The following is a 27,478-nucleotide window of genomic DNA, read 5'->3' on the forward strand; positions in this document are numbered from 1 at the left end:
CATCACACAGCAAAGAAAACAAGAGTGACACTGTTCTGTGGGCTGAATGAAAAGATGGGCGTGTCCACGCAAGCCGCTGCTCTTGAGATCTCTGGACCTGGACGTCACAGCTGGAGAACACTTACCGTGTTTTGTAGGACATGACCTTACAACTGTCCACCATGAGGCGTGTGCGTGTTCCTGCTGTCCTCACATGGAAATACATAAAAACATGTATCGCCTTTGCAATGGGCTGCAGTGGCCGCACAGCGTGTTGTACACTGACAGGCTTTGCCAGGTGAAAAGGACCGCCTGATCATGTGTACACTCAGCTGATGATCTGAATGTCACATCACCCACGTCAGCTCTGCTCCACATGATGCAGTGTCTGTCCTTTGGCGCGCCGCTCAGTGGACACACACGGGGCGGCTGGACACGCGCTCAGTTGCGGCTTATATACCAAAAAAAATCATGTGTTTGTTATTCATAATAACAATTATAGTAGCTATTTATATATGACTTTAACAGGCACTAAACAAAATATGCTCCAATAATTAAAGAATAAATGGCAATAATAAGAAGTACAGTACAACAACGCACTAAAATCCAAAATTAAAGAAAAAAGGTGCAATTTATACTCCAGTGCAAGTTCCATGTGGAATTTTCCTCCTCAAGAAGCATTTTTAACAAGTGCGACTTGTACTCCAGAAAATATGGTAGATATAAAGAGATATACTCCTCAATCTCTCTATATGTACAAGAATATTAGTTGAATTCTTTGTCAAATTAATTGCTAAAATCCTGGCACTGCAAATTCCTGGAGGGTCTGTTACATGTTTTCTTGGACAAAAAAAAAAAAAAAAACAACAAAAAAAAGAACACTTCACTAACTGTTCCCATCTTAAATATTTGATGTACAAGAGTTTATTACCAAATCCAAGTAGATTATTTTTAATTTTGCCAAATTACTTAGAATTTTATACACGTGGATTTTGATTGAGAACTATTTAAAAGCTGAGAATAAAGTACTTGGAATACTTTTCTGTCAAACTGTTACTCTTGTCTGTGCTCTTGAATATTCTGTGATATGTTTCACTTAAATAACACAATGCTCAGTGTGAATGACATGATGGAAAATACTTTCCTATGCCTGTCTCACACACACAGACACACATACTTAGGGTATCTCCTTTGTGGCATCACAGGCTGGATTTCCAAAACTGCTCCTGGTGCAGGTAGTAACAGTTGTGTGAAACGCTCTGTGGAGAGGGCAGAATTACAGCGTCAGTTACTTGAAATTCTTATTTTATCCACTGATTTAACATATACAACCTGTGTTATTATGCAAAATGCACATTCTCTATATAGTCAGTACACTGTATTTTCTGCACATTGACAGCAGGTGTCCTCCATGGAGCAGATGAATGGTCCAACACAAATAAGTAGGCTTCCTGTTTTCTGAAAGCATGTGAGCATGAAAACAGTGTGGAATGTGTGTGTTTATGTACCACCTGTGAAGGCCGCAGCCTTTGTTCTGCTGCATACCAACACACCTGTAATGAAGTCAAGTAAACAAGGCTCCATAACAGACATAAGAGAAAGTCATGGCTTCATTGAGATTTACGGTTCTCACACAGAACTATGGACATATTATGTGTCTGTGCCTGAAAGCTGGGGCATGATGACATGAAGCAGGAATTCTTTTGGAGCACAAAGTAAAAGGCTGAATGAATGAAAATCATTTTTTTCTAAAAATGCTCCACACAATACACCATAATGAAAATGTTAAAAAATAAATAAATAAATTTTTGCAAATACACACCCACATGGGGTGTGCAGCCAGTACATTCTGAGTGCCGGTGTCGCAGACCGAACAGTCTGCCCCTAAAAATCAGTCCACCTTTTGCATCTGCGCATGCGTCATTTTGGACCACAGCAGCACGTCTGAGACAGCGTCTCTTCACCCAAAGCAATCAAATGGCTTAATGGGATTATTAACCATCAGATGATAAAGGTAAAACCTCTTAAACCATCCTAAAGTCAGTTTTAAACAGAAACAAGGCCAATTTAAGCAGAAACTCGCCGAAATCCTGTGAGGCTTTGAAATGACAGACACGCGGTTAACGCATCAGGTAGCAGCTCATTTAGCCGCGGCGCTCTGATTGCTTCCACTGCCTTTTGTGATGAAACAATGCTGAATTTATGTGGAAATGATTGTTGTACAAAAGCTTCAGATATCTGTCGCTGAGATAGATGATGACTGGAGTGCAGTTTGAAGCAGAAACAAGGTTTTAATCCATGAACCGCGGCTAATGACGCATGCGCAGATGCAAAGGGCGGACCGATTTTTAGGTGGACCGTTCGGTTGGCGATACTGGCCCCAAGCCCGGATAAATGAGGAGGGTTGTATCAGGACGGGCATCTGGCTTAAAACAAGCCAACCCAACCATGAAGACTAAGAATCGAATTTCCATACCGGATTGGTCAAGGCCCGAGTTAACAATGTATCCCACCGGTGCCGTTGCCCAACAGGGTCCCGGTAGAAATTGGGCAACTGCTGGGTGAAGAAGAAGAGGAGGAGAACATGTCCACAGACAGCAGGAGAAGAGGAAAACTAGAAGGATAGAAATGAGAGTAGGGACTTTGAATGTTGGTAGTATGACTGGTAAAGGGAGAGAGCTGGCTGATATGATGGAGAGGATAAAGGTAGACATATTGGGCCTCATGTATCAATGTTGCGCACTTGTGGCGTAAATTTACGGCGTAAACTTGAAATACACCAAAGTTGCCGTGACATGTATCAAGCAGTGTGCACCTGCCCATTTCTGGCGTACGCCTGACGTGATCTTGATAAATGCGGCGGGTGAAAACGACCGTAATTATAATAAACACGCCCATAAATATTCAGACTCCGCTTCAGACACACCCTCGTTTTACGACATGGAAGCCAGGAAGACGGCAAAGAAAAAGAACTTCACCATGTTGTGAAAGTGTAGGAACACGGACCCACAACAGGGGGCGCAAATGAACGGACAATGGAGCAAGTCAAAATAACAACGCTTTACTGTTGTGAATGTGCACAACGAATACAACCAATCACGGAAATGAACAACAGTCAATTCACAAAAGTGTCGTGTGGGCAGGCTCGAAGATAGGAGACGCCTCTCCAAGGTAAGACCGGAACCACACGGCTTCCTCCGCCACAGGACCCCGGGAATACTGGAGCCGCCAAGTCCCGAACTCCCAGGTGGCCACTGCCTCCGCGTGTCGGACCTGGTACTGCTGGCGAGGAACAAAGGACAGTTAGATGGGGGCGCGTTTGCACCCAGGACTCCGAACAGCAGGGAAGTTACCTCCACCTCTCGTTGGAACAGTAATCCACAAACAAGCACAATCCAAAAAGATACACTCCGTTAGCTTCGATACGTTACCTCTCCGGTAGAAACGATATCTCGGCAATGAGGTGGAGGTGCCGTCCTGCTGATATACCCCACTGATGATTGCCGTCAGCTGTCTCAGGTGATGGGTGACAGCTGTCACCGTAGCTGCTCCCGTGAGGCGGCGGCGCCCTCTGGTGTCTGGAGCCCGCACTCCAGGCAGGGCGCCCTCTGGTGGTGGTGGGCCAGCAGTACCTCCTCTTCAGCGGCCCACACAACACACCAATCACGATGCGTGCCAATAGAGCGCCGAAAGTGGCCGTTGTATCAATTGTTTTGTAGTATATAATCAATAAAGTGTTACAGTGGTCCCTCGTTTATCGCGGGAGTTACGTTCTAAAAAATAGCCCGTAATACACGAAACTGCGACATAGTCAGCGTTATTTTTTACAATTATTATAGACGTTTCAAAGCTGCAAAACCCCTGTAAACCCACATTATACACTTTCACAATCAGGCATGAACATTTTCTCAGTTTTCTCTTGTGTGTAAACACTCTCAAAGTTCAAACCTTAGTAGGAAAATAAAACCAAACTGTTTTCAGGCCCAAACATTTGTTTGAGAAATAAAAATAGAACGTTTTCCTATAAATAATTATCATGGCATTTAGAACTAACGAATTTAATTATAACGATCAACGAACGAGGTTGGACACATAACAAATTATTAATAGTGACTGACCAGTATTCCACAGATCGGGCCTGCGTCCTGGCGCCGCGCCTTTTCCACTCGCACCTCGCAGCAGCAGGTGCTGTTTCCGTGTGAGAAACACAGTTATGAGTAGGCCTAGTTGTTGGCGCTCTTTCTTCGTCTGGGCGAGAGGATTCTTATAAACAGACACGCAGAACACAGAACACTGTAAAAAAAATTAATAGCATGAAAAATTGGACTAAATACTCCGCGGGACTGCGAGGCCGCGTTATAGCGAGGGACCACTGTATTCTCTATTCACATGTCAATAATTCTTGACATGTGGATATTTGCTCGCTCAATTAATAAGACACGCCTAATTTGTCAGATTTCTTTATTTTTAAAATGTACCTCTTTATTTATTGTATTGTGACAAACGAATGGAGACGACAAAACCTGATTGCAGCACGGGCGAATTAAGGGAATGACATCAGTACAGTTGTAATTATCAATTTCATAGTCTAAAACGATCACACCACATAAAGTTAAGCTCAGCACTGCTCTGGCTCCAGGCTCGACGTCTGGAGAAAAAGGCGAGCAGCGCTTTCCTTCCTGTCAGCACTGTAGCCACGGATCGTGCTCCATAACAATCCCGCAACAGCGGGATTTGTATTGATTATTATGTAGTATAATCAGGAAAGTGTTATTTATGTAACATATGCACTGATTTGTATAATGGCACTGTTTATCATATTGATCATCTTCATTTCTATGTGGATTCCAGCGCTGGTTCATTTTGGTGTATAATTTACGCCACCTCTCGACCTGGTGTATATTTTCAGCGCAGCGTACGCCAACAACCACATTGATAAATGCCAAGTAGCGCAGCCGTTTTGGCGTACACCCCATATACGCTCAAATATCGCCGTACACAACGTTGATACATGAGGCCCATTGTGCGTACAAGAGACCAAGTGGAAGGGAAGTAAGAGTAGGAGCATCGGTGGTGGTTTCAAGTTGTTGTATCATGGTGAGGACAGGAAGAGAAATGGTGCTGGGGTCATTTCAAAGGAAGAGTATGGTAGGGCCCCTTCACACATCGTTTGAATAAGTACAAATCAGGGAAAATCACAGCGGAACAGCTCCTATGAGTGAACCACGAAAACACTGAGCCGACAGGCAGGCGTGAACAATCCCGCTGTGACGGTTTTGTGCACAACACCGTCGCAGCGGGAACACAGTGTGAGCAGCTGGAGCATGTGTAACCACATCGCGCGGCTGCTGTGAAAAAAGAGAGAAAAATACAGGCCACCCACAAGATTCGAACCTGCAATTTACAAAAGCTCTGACTGCTGGCCAGAAACTTTACCACTGCGCTAACATCACTATCCTGTAAAAGGTGTGGAAAAATGCCTGAAATCAACAAGAACATAAATGTATTTTAAAAAAAATCACACACCATAAAAAAAACGCATTTTGTTGAATCCCTCTTATCAAGCAGACAAGACAAGTATGAACTGTCTGTTCCTCTGTAGATGACCCATGGTCACAGACGTAGAGCCATGAAATGACAAGAATGAAGCAGGGCACTCTTATGTCCACATCTACTGGTCCGGTGTGTCCAGCCGGCCCTGCGCGTGTGTCCGGCCGACATGCGTGTCTTGTGAACGGCACACTGCGTCATGTGGAACAGAGCTTACGTGGGTGATGTGACATTCAGATCGCCCGCTGCATGTTCTGACGGTCCGTATCACCTGAGCAGCCTGTCAATGTGCATGCCATGCACTTGCTCACTGCAGCCCGTCGCAACAGCGATATATGTTTTTATGTATGTCCACGTGAGGACAGCAAGCAGACACACGCACGTCACAGTGGACAGCTGTTAGGTCACCAACAGCTGCAGCTGTTGGCGGCCACACCCCGTCTGTCCAGCGCACACACCAACATGTCACTTAGTGTGCGAGTTATGTGTCAGTGAGTCTCTGGTCAGCAGCTGACAGGCACATCGCTGTGCTGTGTGCGATCAGATCTGCCTGTCCGGCCCCCATGTGATCATGTCTGTGCAGCATAGGGTGGGGGGTGCAAACCACATGTACGCCACATGTGATTTGGGGGGGGCACGACACGCACATACATGCAATACACATGCAGGCCACGTGTGTGTTACTCATGGGGGCACTTAGACAAATTTCACATCCAGCTCAAAAGTGACCATCTGCTGACTGTTTTCGTGCTAACAGCGTGAATAGCCACACATTTTCTAAGTAGCAATCGAGCAGTGTTAGATGTTTATGTGTCACCTGGAATTTGGCCAACACCTGCCAGGAGAGGGATCGAATGGTCTCTCACAAGGCACACTCTGTCTTTCAGTCGCTGGTGTGTGCAAATACTGGTAGCAACAGGTGTACAAGGCGTTGGAGGCACGATTGGCATGCAATTCTGACTTTGTGTGCTAGTGGACTTAAATCATGTTATGTGTGAAGGGGCCCTTAAGAGTGTGTTAGAGATTAAGTGAGTGTCTGACAGGGTGATGAGTGTGAAGTTGGAAATTGAAGGGGTGATGATGAATATCATCAGTGTATATGCCCCACACGTAGGTTGTGAGATGAAGGAGAAAGAAGATTTCTGGAGTGAGTTAGATGAGGTGGTGGAGAGTGTGCCCAAGCATGAAAGAGTGGTGATAGGAGCGGATTTCAATGGGCAGGTTGGAGAAAGGAACAGAGGTGATGAGGAAGTAATGGGTAGATATGGTGTCAAGGATAGGAGTGTGGAAGGACTGATGACAGTTGATTTTGCAAAAAGGATGGAAATGGCTGTGGTGAATACCGACTTTAGGAAAAGGGAGGAGCACAGGGTCACAGATAAGAGTGGAGGAAGGTGCACACAGGTGGATCTTCTTTACAGGAGATGCAAGCTAAAAGAAAATGGAGATTGTAAGGTGGTGGCAGGAGAGAGTGGAGTGAGACAGCATAGAATCGTGCTTTATAGGATGACTTTAGAGGTAAAGAAAAAGAAGAGATTGAAACCTCAACAAAGGATCAGATGGTGGAAGCTGAAGGAGGAAGACTGTTGTGTGAAATTTAGTGAGCAGGTGAGAGAAGCACTGGATGGAAGGGAAGCAATTTTGGACAACTGGAGAAGTACTGCAGATGTGGTGAGGGAGACACCTTGGAAGGTACTGTGTGTGACATCTGGATAGTGGAAAGAAGACAAGGAGATGTGGTGGTGGAACGAAGAGGTCCAGGAAATAAGGAGAAAGAGGTTGGCAAAAAGTTTTGGGATAGTCGGAGAGATGAAGAAAGTAGACAGCAGACGTGGCAAAAGCTAAGGAAACAGCATATAATGAGCTGTACAAGAAGTTGAATAGTAAGGAAGGAGAAAAGGACTTGTACTGATTTGGCCAAACAAAGGAACAGAGCTGGAAAGGATGTGCAGCAGATTAGGGTGGTAAACGATGCACATGGTAATGTGCTGACAAGTGAGGAGTGTGTGTTGAGAAGGTAGAGGAGCTGATGAATGAAGAAAATGACAGAGAGAAAAGGCTGGATGATGTGGTGAGAATAAGTCAGGAAGTACAAGAGATTAGTAAAGAAGAAGTGAGGGCAGCTATGAAGAGGATGAAGAGTGGAAAGGCAGTTGGTCCAGATGACATTCCAGTGGAGGCATGGAATTGTCTAGGAGAGATGGCAGTGGAGTTTCTAACCAGATTGTTTAAAAAAATCTTGGGAAGTGAGAGGGTGCCTGAGGAGTGGAGACGAAGTGTGCTGGTTCCTATTTTTAAGAACAAGGGTGATGTGTAGAGCTGCAGTAACTACAGATGAATAAAGTTGATCAGCCACAGCATTAAGTTATGGGAAAGAGTAGTAGAAGCTAGGCTTAGAAAACAGGTGAAGATCTGTGAGCAGCAATATGGTTTCATGCTGAGAAAGAGCACTACAGATGCAATGTTTGCTCTGAGAATACTGTTGGAGAAGTATAGAGAGGGCCAGAAAAAGTTATGTTGTGTGTTTGTGGACTTAGAAAAAGCTTATGACAAGGTGCCACGAGAAGAGTTGTGGAATTGTATGAGGATGTCTGGAGTGGCAGAGAAGTATGTTAGGGTAGTGCAGGACATGTACAAGGATAGTGTGACACCAGTGAGATACGTAGTCGGAATGACAGACTCATTCAAGGTGAAGGTGGGATTATACCAAGGATCGGCTCTGACTCCTTTCTTGTTCACAATGGTGATGGACAGGCTGACAGATGAGATCAGACAGCAGTCCCTATGGACTGTGATGTTTGCAGATGACATTGTGATCCGTAGTGAGAGTAGAGAGCAAGTAGACTCTAGCCTGGAGAGGTGGAGATATGCTCTGGAGAGCAGGGGAATGAAAGTCAGTAGAAGCAAGACTGAGCACATCTGTGTGAATGAGAGGGAGCCCAGTGGAATAGTGCAGTTACAAGGAGCAGAGGTGGTGAAAGTAGATGAGTTTAAATACTTGGGGTCAACTGTCCAAAGTAATGGAGAGTGTGGTAGAGAGGTGAAGAAGAGAGTGCAGGCAGGGTGGAGAAAGGTGGCAGGAGTAATTTGTGACTGAAGATCAGCAAGAGTGAAGGGGAAACTTTCCAAGACAGCAGTGAGACCAGCTATGTTGTACAGCTTAGAGAAGTTGGCACTAACAAAAAGACAGGAGGCAGAGCTGGAGGTGGCAGAGCTGAAGATGTTGAGATTCTCTTTGGGAGTGATGACAATGGACAAGATTAGGAATGAACATATCAGAGGGACAGCTCAGGTGGGACAATTTGGAGACAAAGTCAGAGAGGTCTGAGATGGATTGGACATGTGCAGAGGAGGGACCTATGCTATATAAGGAGAAGGATGCTGAGGATGGAGCCACCAGGCAGGAGGAGAAGAGGGAGGACAAAGTGGAGGTTTATGGATGTGCTGAGAGAGGATATGCAGGTGGCTGGTGTGAGAGAGGAAGATTCAGAGGACAGGGTGAGATGAAAACAATTGATCTGCTGTGACAACCCCTAACGAGAACAGCTGAAAGGAAAAGAAGAAGAAGAAGAAAAAACCTAAGAAGTTACATGTACATAAGTATTAACAGCCTTTGACATTAAGCTCAAAATGGAGTTCATACGCATCCTGTTTCCACTGATCATCATTGAGATGTTTCTACAGCTTAACTGGAGTCCACCTGGGATAAATTCAGTTGATTGGACATGATTTGGAAAGGCACACACCTGTCTACATATAAGGTCCCACAGTTGACAGTGCATGTCAGAGTACAAACCAAGCACAAAGTTAAAGGAATTGTCTGTAGACATCCGAGATAGGATTGTCACAAATCTGCAGAAGGGTACAGAACCATTTCTACTGCATTGAAGGTCCCAATGAGCACAGTGGCCTCCATCATCCATAAACGGAAGAAGTCTGGATCCACCAGGACTCTTCCTAGAGGTGGTCGCTTGTCTCAACTGAGCGATCGGGGGAGAAGAGTATTTGGGCAGCACGGTGGGTTAGTGGTTTGCACTACTGTCTCACAACAAGAAGGTAGTGGGATCAATTCCCCCGTGGCCTTTCTGTGTGGAATTTGCATGTTCTCGCCATGTGCTCCAGAGTGTTCTTGACCTCAGACTGGGGTGACAGTTCATCTTTCATCAGGACAATGACCCGAAGCACACAGCCAAGATATCAAAGGAGTGGCTTCAGGACAACTCTGTGAATGTCCTTGAGTGGCCCAGCCAAAGCCCAGACCTGAATCTGATTGAACATCTCTGGAGAGATCTGAAAATGGCTGTGCACCTTCGCTCTCCATCCACCCTGATTGAGCGGTGCTGCAAAGAGGAATGGACAAAACTGCTGAAAGATAGGTATCAAGGATACGTGTGGCTGTAATTGCTGCCAAAGGTGCATCAACAAAGCACTGAGCAAAGGGTGTGAATACTTAAGTACATAAGATTTCTTAGTTGTTGTTTTTTTTAATAAATTTGTAAACATTTGAAAAAGAAACTTTTATGTTGTTATTATGGGGTGTTGTTGTGAGCAGAATTGTAAGGGAAAAAGTTAAGTTACGCCATTTTGTAATAAGGGTGCAAAATGGAGAAAATTATGTTTCTGGATGCACTATAACACACCTTCAGAGATCTAGTGGAGTACATGCCTCAAAGGGTCATGCCTGTTTTGGTAGCAAAAGGGAAACAATATTAGGTAGGTAGTCACAATGACTGTTGATTGGCGTAAACTACTATATTCTTCTGTATTTCTGCGCTCCCAATTCAATTCAATTTATTTAATTTATATAGAGCAAAATCACAACATCATTGCCTCAAGGCACTTCACACGAGTAAGGCCTAACCTTACCAATCCCCTGCACAAGCACACAGGTAAAGAAAAATGGCCTCTGATGAACATGAGAAGAAACCTCAAGCAGACCAGACTCAGAGATGTGACTCCAACACAGATACTCTTAATTGCCATGAGTCACCATTACTTTAACCCAATTCTTTGGGTCCTTATTACACCTTATAATAAATGGATGGAAGCATGACTTGGCTCACTGTTAGAAATGGTCTGTGTTTAAATGGAGTAGAATTATTTTTGTGGCACATAATAATAAGTAAGTACTTTCGGCTGCTCCCTTATTTTCACTCAGGTTCATCACAGCAGATCCAAGGTGGTTATGCATGTTGATTTGGCACAGGTTTTATGCCAGATACCCTTCCTGACGCAACTGCACATTACATGGAGAAATGTGGCAGGGGTGGGGTTTGAACCTTATGTACTGAAAACAAGCACACTAACCACATGATCACCACCCCTGCAAATAACAATAATAAAATAATAATAGTAATGATGATAGTAATAATAATAATAATAATAATAATAATAATCTATAACACGTGTACAGTATGCAGCTTTGATCACGGAGAAACTGGGGAGAGCTGACATTTTCCGTTTGGTATGCTTATGTATTTTGGGGCAAGGATGAATGCTGTGAAAATGGAATGTTGATAGGACTAATATTTTTGGAGAAATTAGCGATATTAGCTAAAAATAGTAAACAATGGACATTGTGCTCCAATGCACCATGGGAGTTCAGGGTTTTGAATGTTCTTATTGTGGTTCATGTTAGTTTAACAGTGTTGTTAGTGTTACTGATTTATTGTGTTTTTGTAGTTCAACTGGTTTTCTCAGTTTAGTTAAGTGTCATGTTGCCGTTACCATGAGTGAGAAGGATTGTGAGTCTGATGTCTTCCCCCACCGTCTCTGTTTGTGGATGTGTAAAAATAAAAGCGTGAGTGCAATTTCGACCATGGACAAACTGGTATGGTATGGTATGTATTTGGTATGCTTATGTATTCTGGGTCAAGGATGAACGCCACCAAAATGGAACGTTGATAGGACCAATATTTTTACAGAAACTACGGATATTAGGTAACAATACGGAACAATGGACGTTGATATTTACATTCTGGATGCACATGCCATTCCAGCAGGGGGGCAGTAAAATAATTTATATATTAAAAACATGCATGCGTGATTTTATTTAGGTCAGTGTAAGTATATAATATTGTAATAATTGTAAATATGTTAAAAATACATGGATGACACAAGAAAGTGAAAACACTTATTTCCATTGTGGTCCACTGAAAAATCAAATGACAAAATAGAAGTAATAATAAAATAATAATAATAATGTTAATAATATTAATAAGAATAGTGTGCATATGATAACAAGAACCTAAACAATTTATAAATACATTAAGACAGCAAATTAACATAAAAAAAATTAAGTCATTAACAAGAAATAAAAGAGTTCTTCTAAAAATTGTTGCGGTCTAAGGTTCTAAAACCATCCTGGACTCACACGCCATTCCAACTCATTATAGAAACTTTGCACAATTTATTAACACCCTTGAAAAATGTCAGCTACCAATTTTATAGGTAAATAATTTTATGGGTAAATAATTTCCTTCAGGATTAATAAAGTTCTTTCTTATAAACACTACCCAATCTAGAGCCCATGGATCACCACGGGCAACACGCTAATAATTATAATAATAATTACTAAATCAATAAAAACGTATGGCATCATAAAATAATGGCTAGCTTTAAAACCCTCACTAATTAAATAATAAACTACGTGAAAATGTAACTTCCACCCAGAGGACTTCTGTCTCATTAGTTCTGATAAGAAACAAATGTAAGGTCCCCTTATTACTATGCCTGTGTGTGTATTAACCCACCAGTCCAGTCTCCCATGACTCTGAGGTAGACGCCAAATGTTTCCTTGTTCTCTGTGGGACACTACAAGGAGTTAAAGAGTAGACAGTGAGTCACAGAGAAAAGACCTCAAACACACATTCAGGAACACACACCCACACTTCCTGTTGGCAGCCATGATTACAAGCCTCAGGGGTCTGTCTGCTCTCAATGTGATTCTCTGTCATCAAAGCTCCTCAACAACACCACACACAGGCATACACACAATGCGTTATGTTGCAATATGTTGCGTCTTTGTCTTATGCTATTGTTTCACAATCTGGAATAACTACAGAGGCAACAAAAGGGTCTTAAATTCCACCCATTTTGCAGTGGAACAAAACTTATACACACACATAAATATATATGGTAAATGGACTACATTTATATAGCGCTTTTCCATCTGCATCAGAAGGTCTGGAAAGAACCCTTTCCACACCTTGACACTGGATAAGACAATCGGTTTTTTGGGACTATGAAGGGAAGCTGTTTGGATCCTGATTCCTGGACAAACAGAAGCCACCAAAGAGCACCAAACCTCATGTTTCTGAATGATGGAGACTGTTGTGGTGCCAAGGAGTCGTATTATGAGGTTGAGCACTTGGAACATCCTTCCTTTCACCAAGGGTGACCATTTTTTACTGTTGTCAAGGGAGCTTAGAAAGCTCCACACGGAAGAGACTGTGCTCTCTGGGATCCACGGACCTGGTGGGTGGATACAACTACTTTAGGTCTGGTCACTCCAATGGTCAGCGCAATGAGGGAGCAGGGATCGCTGTTGCAGACTGACTACTTTTGATGATGTTGGATATTATCCCTGTTAAAGAGGCTCAGATGTAGACACTCTTTGAATGCCTAGTCTGATGTTGCAGTGCAAGTAGTGAATAGGGTGAGTGATACTTTGGAGAGGGAGACATTTTACACACAGTTTCACTGATGAGGAGTGCCCCAGAAGTGACACTCCTTCAATCATAGGTGGTTTTCAAACTATCTTTCAGGTCATAAGCAGTGTGTGCAGTGGTCATTTATCAAGCTACCTAAAGGTCACAAATGGTGTGCCATAAGTCTCAGTTTTAAGGACCCACTCTTTTTACAATCCATGTAAACAACGTGGGTCAAAATATTACAGATTCATCTTTACCTCTCTATGCTGATGATACAATTGTTTACTGACATGCAAGTACTATTGCCCAAGCCTTTCAAATGTTTACAGTTTGCATTTGACATTATTCAGTCAGACTTATTCCATCTTAAACTGGTGCTAAAAGAGTGCAAAGGGTATGTTGTTTTCAAACAAAAAAGTGCCAGCAGTTCTCCCATCTATTACATACACAAAAGGTGTCCCAACTGAGTTTGTGACCTCCTATAAATATCTAGGAATCCTAAGTGATGAACATCTCTCTTTTAAGTCCCATATTGAAAACCTTGTAAAGAAGATGAAGCTAAAAGTTGATTTCGTCTTCAGGAACAAATCATGTTTTACATTCAATGCCAGGAAACAGCTTGTAGCTGCCACTTTCTTGCCAGTTTTTGATGATGGTGACATTGTTTATATGAATGCCTCTGCCAGCTCTCCACAGATGGATGCTGTGTACCACAGAGCTTTAAGGTTCATAACTGCTGTAAATATCTCCATCACCACTGTACTCTGTATTCTCTGATCAATTGGTCATCATTATCCATATGTACTTTTGCATTGGTACAATTTCATTTACAAATCAATCCTTGGACTATTGCCCTCATATATCTCCTTCTATATGTCAAGCAGACAGTGTAGTCATAGCCTGCACTCCCAGGCCTTTTTTTTTTTTTTTACTTTGGGTGATTATAAGGACTGGTTATAAGGTTTGAAAATGTCTCAAAAATGCTTAACTTTGCCAAAACGCTGGCATACGTGGGCATATGTCTAATACATTATGCAGCTTTCACACCTTGATGATTTAACCAGTGTATGCTGACAGCCCCGTTTCCACAGAGCGGTCCAGGTTGGTACTGCATGGTGTGATACATGTCAGAACAGTTAAGTCTGGCTTGGTTTGTGTTTCCACCGCCGGGAGAACCTTTTTGTTTGGCAGATGGAACACTTAAATATTCACAAGCATGTCATTGAGCCTGCATGCACTGTCGTGCGGTGTCTCTTCTCCACACAGAGGCAAAACAGAGTAATTTAACATTATTTTTTTCTTGGTGGATCATGGGATTTATTTTCATTGCGTGCAGACTGTTGAAGAATCGACTGATGCCTGTGGTAAAAGCTGACATGAATTAAGGAGGCGCTGTGACTCTTTCAACTTTTAAAATAAGTTAATTTTCTTGTTGTGGCACAAAGTACCAGTGTTCTCTGGTTCAGGCTGAGAAATGCACAAACCACAGAGGGATGCTACGTTTCCTCAGCCACGCCATGGAATTAAAGTATTTTCAGATGTTGTTTTCCAAAATGAGGATGCTTTATATGGCTAATTTTTCATTGGGTTGTGATGATGAATCCAACTGAAACAAACAGGTAAGATTAAGACTTTATATTTACTCCGTATGTGAATGGTTTTAATATTTGAAACATTCTGTTTGCATGAGGACTGCATCTTTGAGCCAATCAATGAACAGCATCAATGGATGTATTTTGACTTATGAGTAACGTGTCAACAACCGCATAACTTACCTACAACTTATGTCCCGCATATGCGGAACGTATGAGCTATACGGTGGCATATGTCAAAAATATTGTGCATGCCCAAAATTTTTCAAGGTACTTGGCATATTACATTGTATATCAGCGTGCTCTTAACTTATACAAATCTTACCCATAAATTATTTTATGTACACCAGCGTATGCCAGCGTTTTTAATATGGTTGGCATGCGCTGGCTAAATTGTCAAGGTGTGACAGGGATGTAAGGATATCAATCATGTTCTTGGGGAAGATGCTGGAAACTCCTACTGAACTGCAGGGACTAGAGAAGTACCCAGGTGTGAACTCTAACCACAGACCTGTTATAGCTTCCCTAAGGATTAAGCTGAAATACTGCAGACTGCTACAGATTTTATCTGGTTATACTTCAAGATCAAACTGGTTCACAGGAATCTGCATCCAATCTGGTTGGATTTGCAAATGTGGACAGAAGAAAAAGACCCAAAAAGAATGAGGGACTCCTTCTGCAAGAAGACACTGAAATCTATAGCACTGGAGTTGCTGCTGCTCACAGGAAGAAGTCTTTCCTCTCAAAGGGTATTTAGAATATCATCCAGGTGACTCAGTGTACAGTTTGGTCAAAATTCCAGGTTGTAAATAGAGTTTAGAAAGCACACTGTGATCGCCCTGAGGGTAGATGAGAGTAGAAAAGGAGACATTTCTATCAGGAACCTGTGAGCAATTAGCACATCATCCCTGGTCAAGTTACTATTCACCTGCTTCCAGAGGAATAAAGTTCGGATTTCCAACAAACCTACATAATGGGCCCGCTCTTGATGGCAAATGCAAAAATCTGCACCAACAGCGCAAATCCAATTGGGGTGTGTCTGAGCACATGTAGCTATTAAACAATAGTAAATCTCGGGGCAAACAAGGTGTAGGGTGCAAAGGGGCTGGTTTTATGCATATTCAGGGGTGGATTGTTTTTTTTGTTTTGCCATTTCATGAAATCAAACAATTAGATTGAGGCTGAGGCTGAGATGCACAGGAACCTGGTACATTGCTCTGCTGAGGTTAAGTAGAACCTGCTGTAGTTGAACACCAATCTGATGTAGTTTCTAGCTGGGTGAAACATTTTACAGTGGCTGTTGTATTCAACTTGTTGCCGACTTAGTGGATACATGGCTCCACAAATGTATTCCATAAATGTGCTGGCTCCACCCAATAAGGAAATACCTTCATATTAAATGGGTAATTGTCCTCATAAAATAAACAAACTAACTGGTACAAACACAACCTACTTGAGAGAGGAAATACTATATTAATTGGTAAAGCCAGCTGCCAGTCAGGTGCAAGCCAGCATCTGAAGACCTGAGAAGATGAGAGAGGCTGCATGCTGTTTACCAGATGCTGCCCATTTAAGACAAAGCATGTTGCATGTGAGTGTGTTTGTGTGTTGGTGTTATGACTGAGGAATGTGTTGGAACCACTTGGAGAATTACGTAAAGTCTTACCATTGTTAAAGTGAAGGGATGGTTTTCCAAGGAGGATACATCTGGACAGTTAAGAAGAATATACTGAGGAAGACGCAGACAGAGGAGGAAAACAGTCAAGCAAGGATTATAAAGGAGCACGTAGAAAGAATAACAGAAAAGGAATCACAATAAAAAACAAATCTCAAATTAATTAAAGCCCACAGAGGTATTGTAAAAGCTTTTGCCATTGCAAAATTGTAAAAATATTTGCTGCCAAATACACAAAGCCTCCAGCCTCTCACCTGTCCTGGACGGGCCTTGAAGTTTTTCTTTAGCATCCTCAGCTCCATAACATCACAGGGGTGTTTGACGACCCTCACTATGGTAACAGGGTCACTGCTGCGGATGTAGCGGTAGAAACGCTCCACACAGTAGAGACACAGAGGACCAGACACCCAGATCCATGTCTACATACACAGAAAGACAATGAGGAGTATGTTTCAATAAAACTATACTTGTACGAGGTCTGTTAGAAAAGTATCCGACCTTTTTATTTTTTTCAAAAACCATATTGATTTGAATCACGTGTGATTGCATCAGCCAAGCTTGAACCTTCGTGCGCATGCGTGAGTTTTTTCACGCCTGTCGGTTGCGTCATTTGCCTGTGAGCAGGCTTTGTGTGAGCACTGGTCCACCCCTCTCGTCTATTTTTTATTGTGAATAAATGTCTGAACGATATGGAGCTTTGCTGCATCAATTTTTTTCCAGAAACTGTGAGAGACCTCCAGGTGGACACCGTTCGGAAAATTAATATGGCTTTCAGGGACGATTTTATGGGGATTAAACAGATTAAGGAGTGATCCAGACGGTTTAAAGACCGCCCACAACTGTCCCGCGTAATGAACGGCTCCATGGCGCGTCCCTCCACTTTTCTTTCCATGAAAAAAACTCCTGTAACGGTGGAATGTACCGAAAAAGTGCTGATGTCCACATCTTCAGCCTTTTTGTGAAGTCAGACGACATCCCGGATCAACAAAGCCTTCACGTTGGAAATGATCTGGTTGTTCCAGCGGGGTGTCAGCCTGTCGATGGGGGCTGGGAGTGCGCCGCGCTCTCAGCCGCTGTGGGCGGTCTTTAAACCGTCTGGATCACTCCTTAATCTGTGTAATCCCCATAAAATCGTCCCTGAAAGCCATATTAATTTTCCGAACGGTGTCCACCTGGAGGTTTCTCACAGTTTCTGGAAAAAAATTGATGCAGCAAAGCTCCAAATAGTTCAGACATTTATTCGCAATAAAATCCGACGAGAGGGGTGGACCAGTGCTCACACAAAGCCTGCTCACAGGCGAATAATGCAACCGACAGGCATAAAAAAACTCACGCAGGCGCACGAAGGTTCAAGCTTGGCTGATGCAATCACACCTGATTCAAATCCATATGGTTTTTGAAAAAAATAAAAAGGTCGGATACTTTTCTAACAGACCTCGTATTTTTCATTTAGTATCCATAACCACTTTATGGTGACAGTCACATCATACAGAATATGGTTCTCCAGCTTGTTTGCCTCACAACCCATCACTGCCTCCATCTTTAGATTGTTCAGGGAAATTTTACACACAATTCCATCTTCCACTGTTTAACTTTTCTTAACCACTATCAGCATCTGGGCAGAACAGGATGTTGAACTATGGACCAAAAAGCTAGTGTTTAATTTCAAGTGTGTACACTTCAGGCTGCCTGTCTGCCCTTTGACAAGACACTTACGTGGTCCCAGTCCAACAGGGCTGTCAACAGGTACTGGTGTTGGTTGGCAACTAACCGTCAATGGACTTGAGTCCCGTCCAGGGAGACATATAGAATATCACTCACGTCACGATAGAGAAACTGCCAATAAGCGCCAATCTAATGCGCCAAAGGGCCTGGAAAGGATTTACTCTCTCTCTCTCTCTCTCTCTCTCTCTCTCTAGTAAAAACTCCAGGGGATCCTTTTCTGTGGCCTACATTCCATGAACATGCTGCATGTTATTAAAGTCTAAGGGCCCTGTCCCACTGGGGAGAGGATTAATTGCACATGAATTGAGTACACAAATTACAGGCGTTCGTTGTCTCCCGCAACAAAAATGGCCAAAAATAACAAATGTCCCAGTATGAATTACGGATATATTAATAATATATAGCGAATATATGATGAACAATCACCGTTATATAACGCATGTAGTGAGGAAACTGATCCGACACATTGAGATTATCACGGCGGTATTACGGGTGTATTATGAATGCATCGCACACGTGTTGCGCGTGCACAGCATCTGCATTACGGTCATAAAAGAAGTGCACTCGGGCCGTCTGCATCACTATTTACACCAAAAATACAGCCTCTGGAACATTTGCTGGACTTGGACAAGTTGATCACAGAGTCAGTGTTCATTTTGTCATGCGAGCGTTAACTGTTCATGAGTTTGGGGAGTGGGAGGGGGGAAGCCGCTCGGGTGTGAGACGGTGTTTTTTTGTTTTGTTTTTTTTGAGAATGTCACAGAAAACAGACTTCAGCGTGAGTTGTGGCTATAAACAGCAACTCTTCCATTTGTTGGTGTTAAATAAAAAGTCCTGGATTGCAGCAGCTACGTCTTTGTGGATTTACACAGCCGGACCGGCACTGACTGGCAGGTATGTCGCTTTCTGTCACATACAGTACTTTGGGTTTACGTGACGTGTTTGTTATGCATTCACAGATTGTCCGCAAATCAGCTGCAAAGCAGATGTAATAAAAACGCTTTATTCGTGGTCAATCTGTATGCATTCGCTATAACTTATTTTAGTTTGTGATGTGGACATGATGGGCACGATATATATCTGTTTTACACACTGTCCCGGTCCGCTGCCAAGCCGCAAATCCCCATCAGTTGTGGATATCAGCGGTTAACAGCAGATATACAGTGCATAGAGTGAGTATGTATTGTGTATGAATTGAGTATGTAGATTTTTGTACAGCTCAAAAATCCTGGCTGCGGACATGCGTGCCTCTGCGGATGATCACGGGCGTGTTCGGATGACGGCAGACTTATATAGGCATGTTACACGGATATTGCGGATGTTTGGCGAATATGGGCCAATTTTCTGTGCAATCCATACGCAAATCCTCCTAAACACCAGTGGGACAGGGCCCTAAAATGCAGACATTTTCATGTATTTTTCAGGTGATTTTCCTTCATTAAATTCTCATATAATGTGGACAGTTTATGGAATGTTACAAAGTTGGTTGTCACAGTAACGTCCAGCATTACTAGAGCTGACTACAGATAATCTCTGATCAGGGATGATTTAGGAATCTTAGGTTGTAAGGATAGTTATAGTTGTCTTATCACTTGATTTCTGTCTGATAACTTGCTTAAACCATGTCATTTTCTTTCTTTTGACATCCGTCTATAGCAGGCTAATTACTAACAGCCCAGTAAAGTTTAAGAAAGATTTTATAGAACCAGCCTGTTTTACAACCATTTGCAAACATACAAACACAAGAAAAAAATACTGCTCAAAAGATCTCTGCCTCACTTTTAATCTCAATTCTGGATCCGTATTGAAGCTCAGGGCTGGCTGCCAGTGATCACCTTAGTATTCTATCTGTTTCCCTGTCGATTTACTGCTGGAAACTCATACCTTAGGTGCAGTTATTTCCGGTCGACTGATTCTGCGCTTTTTTCTCTCTGTCCGAGGCACTAATGACATTGCGAAAGGCTGATGGCTGAGCAACACAGGACACTGGACTGACCACGAGAGCCCCTGGATGAAGCTGACGTAGAACACTGTAGTCTGCTGTTGGAATGCACTCTTCCATGAAGACAGCTTGTGCTGTGCCCCACTAATGACGTGATGGATGGACACTGGCACTGCACACCAAGGCACTAGATGACCTCCTGCCTGTGGTGCCAATGACTGCATGCTCGTCTCAATGATGCACTTTTGTTTTTGACGCTATTCTGTTTTTTCTGTTTCCTGTTTCTTCAGCTTGGTAAAATCTTTGTAAAAACCTTGTAACTGTTAAAATGGCCTAAGCAATAGGTCACCCCTCTGAGTCTGATCTGCTTGAGGTTTTTCCTCAACATCATCAGAGGGAGTTTTTCCTCACCACTATCGCCCGTGTGCTTGCTCCAGGGCTGGCGTGCCCAACCAGTTGATCGCAATCGACCGGTTGATCGCAATCGACCAGTCGATCGCGGCCTGAGTTCCAGTCGATCGCATGGAAAAAAATCCTCGAGAGGATTTAGTGCTGCGATAATAGAATGAAGCAGCAGGTGGCAGCAATGCACCAACAAGGATGCCAGCTGCCGTTAAACGTCAGAGAAGAAGAGATCTTCTTCTATGGTGGATAAGAAACCAAAAAATTATAATTTTCATCCTGATATGTTTTTTCATTTATTCGAATGGCAAATCCATCTGTCTTATCTGCAATGTAAATGTGCCTTTACTGAAGAAAGCGAATTTGGAGCGGCATTTCAGATGATTCACAAGAAATATGATGCTAACCTCTAATACTAACCCGGCTAAATCTCCTCTGCGCGCCCGAAAAGTCCAGCAATTGAAATGTCAGCAAGCATGAAGAGTGTTGAATGTGGCGAACAAGATTACAGTGTTCTGTTCGGGCCAGGAGCCTGAGGACGCATTTATTTTGTTCAGAGCTGGAGGAGACAAACATCTGCTGCACCCAGACGTTAAATGCTCAGCAGAGGTAAATTTCTGGAATGGCCTTCTGCCTGAAATTAAAGAATTTCTGAAACATTCAAACCATGCTGAATATGCACAGCGTTTGGATTTCAAAGCAAGTTTAAAAGCAAATTACATGTGCTATCAAGCAGGTTGCAACAGTGTGACCTGCAGAACTTTCAACACATGGACACAGAACTTAAGCACCCGGGCCTATTTGTGCTTATTCTTTTCCATGATGCACATTTAATTCAATGATGAATTATTATTGTTAAAACCTGCCAGAAAATTCAATTTCAGTTTCAACTTATTTTCATTTATACAGCGCCAATCACAACAAAGTTGCCTCATTCAGATTCAGACAACTTTATTGATCTCTAAAAGGGCAATTCATTTCACACCCAGTTACCTCAGACAAAAATACAGTAATTAATCCACAATTATTACTAGCTGAACATAATAATGGCACACATCAGAATTAAAACAACCGCACATATACATTTTATTGTTTATGTACGCTAAACTTTGAAACAGTCCCTCATCCAAAATAACGCAATGTGAGTGGTGAGGGGCCGCAACAGCATATGGCCACGCAGCCAAGCCTGGGGGGGAACAGGGAGCTGCTGCAGCTAAAGCTGCGCTGCGTCCTGGAGGGGGAAGGGAGTGGCGTGAGTGGGGCCGGGATGGGGGGCAGAAACACAAAGGAGGGGTAGGGGTGGAGGTGTGCGTCATCTGTGTAGCTGAGTTTATATTGGTCTCTGTCCATGTGTGAGTGGTAGCTACTGTGGCTGAATCTCAATTCTACCCCTCGCATCTTCCCCTTACCCCTTCCCCTCCGTTTTGGGCGGGCACAAGAGACAGAGGGATGTCTCAATTCTCTTTTTGGAGCGAGGCGAAGGGGTAGGCGGAGGGCTACAAACCCCTTCAAACGGAGTGAATCTGGATGCACACTCCGTTTAGAGGGGTTGGAGGAGCTTACCGCTGACTCCAAAGAAACAAACATGGCGCCAAAAGAGTCGCACAAATGTAAGCGGCTTTCATTACAAATTGCGCTGTTTACAAAGTTATAACTTGACAAAAAAACTTTACAGGCAATTGCCTATGACAGCAACATGTATGCTGCTGGATGCATGTTGCGTATATTGTCATTCTGAAGAATATCGTAACTTTGCTCGTGTGCTGAGGCGTTATAATGCATATACACACGAACGCTACGATGACACTTTTATATCTCACAATGGAGAAAATCATGATAAAGAATAAGCAGGTTAATTTGTATGTTCATAAATCTTTGGATAATAGCGCCCCTGCTGTTCAAGGTCTGTAACACATGTATTTTGTAAACAAACAGGGAGCCCTGAGCACACTCGTCTCCTAATTTGCTTTCAGGCAGAAAATGAGAAGTATCACCAATGGGAATAAGTTGGAAAATATATACACACACATGTATATGTGTAATACATAACCTGATGACCTAATAAACTGATATTATTTGTCAAGGAAATTTCTAAAGGAAATAGGGCTGGATGCAAAAAATGGGAGAATTTGAAAAATAAATATAAGGTTAACAGAACTAGATGCAGCCCATAACATACATACAGGTGCTGATCATATCATTAGAATATCATGAAAAAGATGATTTATTTCAGTAATTCCATTCAAAAAGTTAAACTTGTATAATGTACACATTCATTCCACACAGACTGATATATTTCAAGTGTTTATTTATTTTAATTACTAATTAATTAATTAATTAATCAATTACTAATCAATCAATTAATGATTAATCAATTAACAATATTTATTATTACTATTATTAATGACTATTAATTACTATTAGTATTACTAACATTAATAATTAATAATACTATTAATTATTATTATCAATTCCTAATTAATTAAATTAATTATTAATACCACAAAATTCTCTGACATGATTGAGATGCGTTTATGCATTTATGCAGAAAGGCGAGAAAATAAAAAGAGCAAACAGGTTACTGCAACAAGTTGCACTTCGGTTGCCATGTTGACAAACAGTGAAGACAGTTTGACAGTTTGAGACGGGCAGTTTTTTTCCCCCCTAAGGTGGAGGGGTGTCTCAATTCATAGGGCTAGAGGCATACCCCTTCACGTTACCCCTTGTTTTAAAGGAGTAGGCGTAGGGGTTGGGGTAGGGCCAAGGGGAAGGGGAAGGGGAAGGGGTACAAAAGAGAATTGAGATTGAGCCTGTCAGTGTGTGCACAATGTCTAGAGTTGCCATGACAACATCAGACTGTTGGGTAGGGCAGAAGATAAGAAGGCAGCCAAATAGTTCACCAAGGCCGTAGAAATTCTTCTGGAGGAAAGCAGTGGGGCATTTTGACCTTTGGAGGCTGATAAGCCTGCCATGTTTAGGGCTGAGCAGAGAAAACCCATTTGCAGCTCTCCTGAGCAACCAAATCCAATTTATGAGTATTTCCTGGTCTCCAACATCTTCCTTTGCAAGGCGTACATCTGTTCTAAGATGTTATCCAACTTACGTCTGAGTTGAAGGGTTAACGCAATCTGAGAATGTATCGCCTTACCCAACTCATTAATCATGACAGACAAGTGAGGGGTCGTGGTTCTGGTGGCAGCCGTGTTGCCAATTCTCCGGTAGGTCAGGGCAGCACATAAACCAATAAGTACCAGCCCTCCTACGATAAAACCAAATATAAATAAATCTTTGACATCCTCCACAGAGAGTGGTACCAAGTGCAACACGGCATTTCTCCCAGTTGCAGAGAACATAGCCCGCAGGGTAGATTCCATCTGGGCATGCAGGGTTAATCTAACATAGTTTGAAGAATTCACACTCATGGCGCTTTTCACAAGTAAGGTCTAACCTTACCAACACCCAGAGCAAGCACACAGGCGACAGTGTTAAGGAAAAACTCCCTCTGAGGAAGAAACCTCAAGCAGACCAGACTCAAAGGGGTGACCCTCTGCTTGGGCCATGCTACAGACACAAATTATAAAACAGTTCATAATACAAAATCCTGGAAATGTTGCTGGTGCACAGGACATCAGATTTCTAGGCAGACATCACAACAAAAATTATGTTATTACATTGGTGCACAATATATTGTGGTTACGCTATGGTGTTTGATATGGCCTGGTCGACCTCGATACACTGTGAACTTTAAAAGTAGATCTCAGTTCAAAAAAAGGTTGGGTACCTCTGCTCTAGGGGTTTGGTAAAGTCACACCTTACTCATGTGGAGCGCCTTGAGGGACCTTTGTTTTGTAATTTGGTGCTTTAAAAATGAAAAAAATGAAATGGAAAGTACTGGACATGATGTACATCCCATGGGGAGCCCCTGGTATGTAAACTTCCAAACATTACAACACGAACCACATCCCTCCACAAGACTGTATATGTCCAACACTCACCAAATACAACACCGTATAGACTTACAGGTGTATACACAAGGACAACAACCCATCAGAAGTATGTACACTACATATGACCTTCCTTTCAGCTTCACTCATTTCACTTGGGACTGCCACAATGCATCCAGTATTCCGGTATACAGCATCCACTATCTGACTGCCCTTCCTGATGCAACTACTACTAATAATGGTGCATGTGTGACCTTAAAACAGGGCACTTCTTGTTTGGAGACAAGCACACTAACTACTTATGCCACCACACTACCAAAAGCATGTACACTACATATAAATAGTGTTTGGTGTTCAAATCCAAATGCATATATACCTGTGGGATGTGGGGCTGGAAGTGAGGATCTTCTTTGCATCTTTGTTCTTCATCTTCCCCTTGCTGTAGCTCCTCCCCTTGCTGCTCTGTGCTGTTCTGATGGGCTTTGACACAACCTGGAGGATGGGCTTCCACATTGGTCTGATACCTCAAAGCTCCACTGATGTAAAGAAGACGAACATGGTAGTCACTTTATCATATATCAAACTGCTGAAGGTACTAAGAAATAAGCAAAAAAAAAAGGAACAATACAGTAACTGCCATTTTTCTTTTTGTCCATGTTATAAAATAACTGCAGTCAGCAAACCAAGACAAATGGAGTCATGTAATGACCATGTGTAAAATCAAAGCAAAATTATCAAAATGTGGTATTTGTGTTTGTTATGTTCATACAAGGGTTGGCTGCTTCCTACACAATTATTCTAATAGCAAACAAGATACGTACATGAATTGTATATCTGCTTAAAATTTGAATGTTCTTTATCAAGTAGTCATTTCTTTTCCATGTAGTCATCCCCTCTTTCCACACACTTAGAGATACGTTGAACAAGTTTTGCATCCCGTTGCTGAAGCAGTCAAGTGTTTTCTCTCAGCACGAGCAATGGACAGCTGCTTGCATATATCTGTGTCATGAGTGAAAAGGTGTCATGAGTGAAAGGTGGGAAATGGAGGGGGGGGGGGGGGGGAATCAGTGGGCACGAGATCCAGACTGCATGCCAGCTGTAGAGAGATTTCAGCTGCTGTAATGCATCTTGTGTCTGTCAACTCGTACAGGGATTAAAGCAAAAATAATGATAAAAATAATTTCTGATGGATTTTTTTTTACAGCCAAATCATAAGCTGTTCACTCACTCATCTTCAACTGCTCACTCCAATTAAGGGTTGGAGGGGGAGCGCTGGAGCCTATCACAGCAGTCATAGGGCATGAAGCAGGGTACACCCTGGACAGGATGCCAGTCTGTCACAGGGCCATACCTAGACAAATAAGCACAGTCATACCCACACGCACATCAATTTGATGTTTCCAATCCACCTCACCTGCATGTTTTTGAATGTGGGAGGAAGCCGGAGCATTCAGAGAGAACCCACGCAAACACGGGGAGAACATGCAAACTCCACACAGCAAGAAGGCCACATCCCATGATCTTCTTGCTGTGAGGCAACAGTGCTAACCACTAATCCACAGTGTCACCTTTTGCAATTGCATTCTAGGATTTAAGGTAAAACAAGGTGGAGACAGCTAAGAAAACAATCAGAATCAAGAAAAATGTTCTAAAATACAAAAGAATAAATACGAGCTGTGTTTCTTTTTCTGGTAAAAAAAAAAAAAGGTTTGATCTTCTCTTCATACTTATTATAGGCCAATAAAAATCAAATCACTGGCAAACAGAAAAAATAAATATAACGCAATGCTAAAATACCCTCTGCCCTTTGAGTATGTACCGTTTAATGAACAGGAGGGTGTGTGTGTGCACATACATGAGCTTTTGAAAAGAGCGAAAGTTAGCTTTGACCGCGTGCTATGAGCATGCACGCTGACATCCACAAGATGTCTTGTAAATCACTCCAGAGGTGTTATAAAGTTCCAAAAACAGTGTTTTCAGTTTTAGAACTGTTTATTTCTTGCTAGCTTTTACATAATATATGAGAAACATTAGATTTACACAGAAACTCAGCGATTTTGTCAGCCAGACAGAGACCAGCCAGTGATGTCACAGCGCCACTCTACTCTGATTGGCTGTCACCCCCCGCCCCCCCCCCCCCCCCAAAAAAAGCAGCTTTGCTTGGTTCAAGCATAAAAATAGGTACAAATGTGACCGTTTGACCTTGAATTTGTCCAAGGACTGTGTCCCAAGAATGTTCTCTGTGAGTTTGAAGACCCTGGCAGTAATAGGGCTGGACTTTTGGTGTTCCTAGGGTGAGTAAAAATCCTGCGGGGCAAAGAGCTTTTGCTTATCGTGCCCCCTTTCTGTGGAACAGTCTTCCGGCATCTATAAGTCAGATTCCCTAGACATTTTTAAAGCCAGATTGAAGACACATTTATTCTCCTGCTCGTTTAGTTAGCATATTTGTTATTATGCTTTTTATTCTTGTTATTATGTTTTTTATTTCTTTTATTCTTTTAATTGTGTTTTACCTGTACTTTTTAATCTTTTAATTCATTTTAATTTGTTTTTGGGTTGTTTTTATGTGAATGGCCTTGGGCCGACGTTGTCGTGAGTTGCGCTCTACAAATTGAATAAATTGAAATTGACTTAAGCTACAAACAGACGGACGTAAAGCCTTCACAATACCTGATCGCCATATTTTGATGGCCTCTGGTAAAAATGACCAGTTTTCTCTTATTCCAAACATATAAGTAGGGTGAGGTCAAAAAATCTGAAGCTTTGACTGATTAAGACATTATTGTGCCAATACAGCACCTGAACCACTAAGGTCAGAATTTAACTGTTTCACTCATCTTCAACCGCTTATCCAGGATCGGGTTGCGGGGGCAACAGTGCGAGCAGGGGACCCCAGACTTCCCTTTCAAGTGCCACATTGACCACCTCTGACTGGGGGCTCCCGAGGCTTTGCCAGGCCAGTGTGGAGATATAATCTCTCCACCTAGTCTGGGGTCTTCCCCGGGGTCTCCTCCCCG

The 27,478-nt window shown here is 42.5% G+C and overlaps 1 protein-coding gene across 1 annotated transcript in view; it reads right to left on the minus strand.

The window, feature by feature from the left end:
* The window catches only part of LOC117508102 (NADPH oxidase 4), a 69,693-nt gene that overhangs the window by 11,833 nt on the left and 30,382 nt on the right, over positions 1-27,478 (minus strand). The window contains exons 9-13 of the mRNA XM_034167753.1: positions 24,838-24,997; positions 16,703-16,867; positions 16,440-16,502; positions 12,282-12,342; positions 1,157-1,238 (exon numbers count right to left, since the gene is read on the minus strand). Coding sequence (XP_034023644.1) covers positions 1,157-1,238; positions 12,282-12,342; positions 16,440-16,502; positions 16,703-16,867; positions 24,838-24,997 — 531 coding nt within the window. The remainder of the gene's footprint in view (positions 1-1,156; positions 1,239-12,281; positions 12,343-16,439; positions 16,503-16,702; positions 16,868-24,837; positions 24,998-27,478) is intronic.

The sequence above is a fragment of the Thalassophryne amazonica genome, chromosome 4 (assembly GCF_902500255.1).
Source record: "Thalassophryne amazonica chromosome 4, fThaAma1.1, whole genome shotgun sequence".
Lineage (NCBI taxonomy): Eukaryota > Metazoa > Chordata > Actinopteri > Batrachoidiformes > Batrachoididae > Thalassophryne > Thalassophryne amazonica.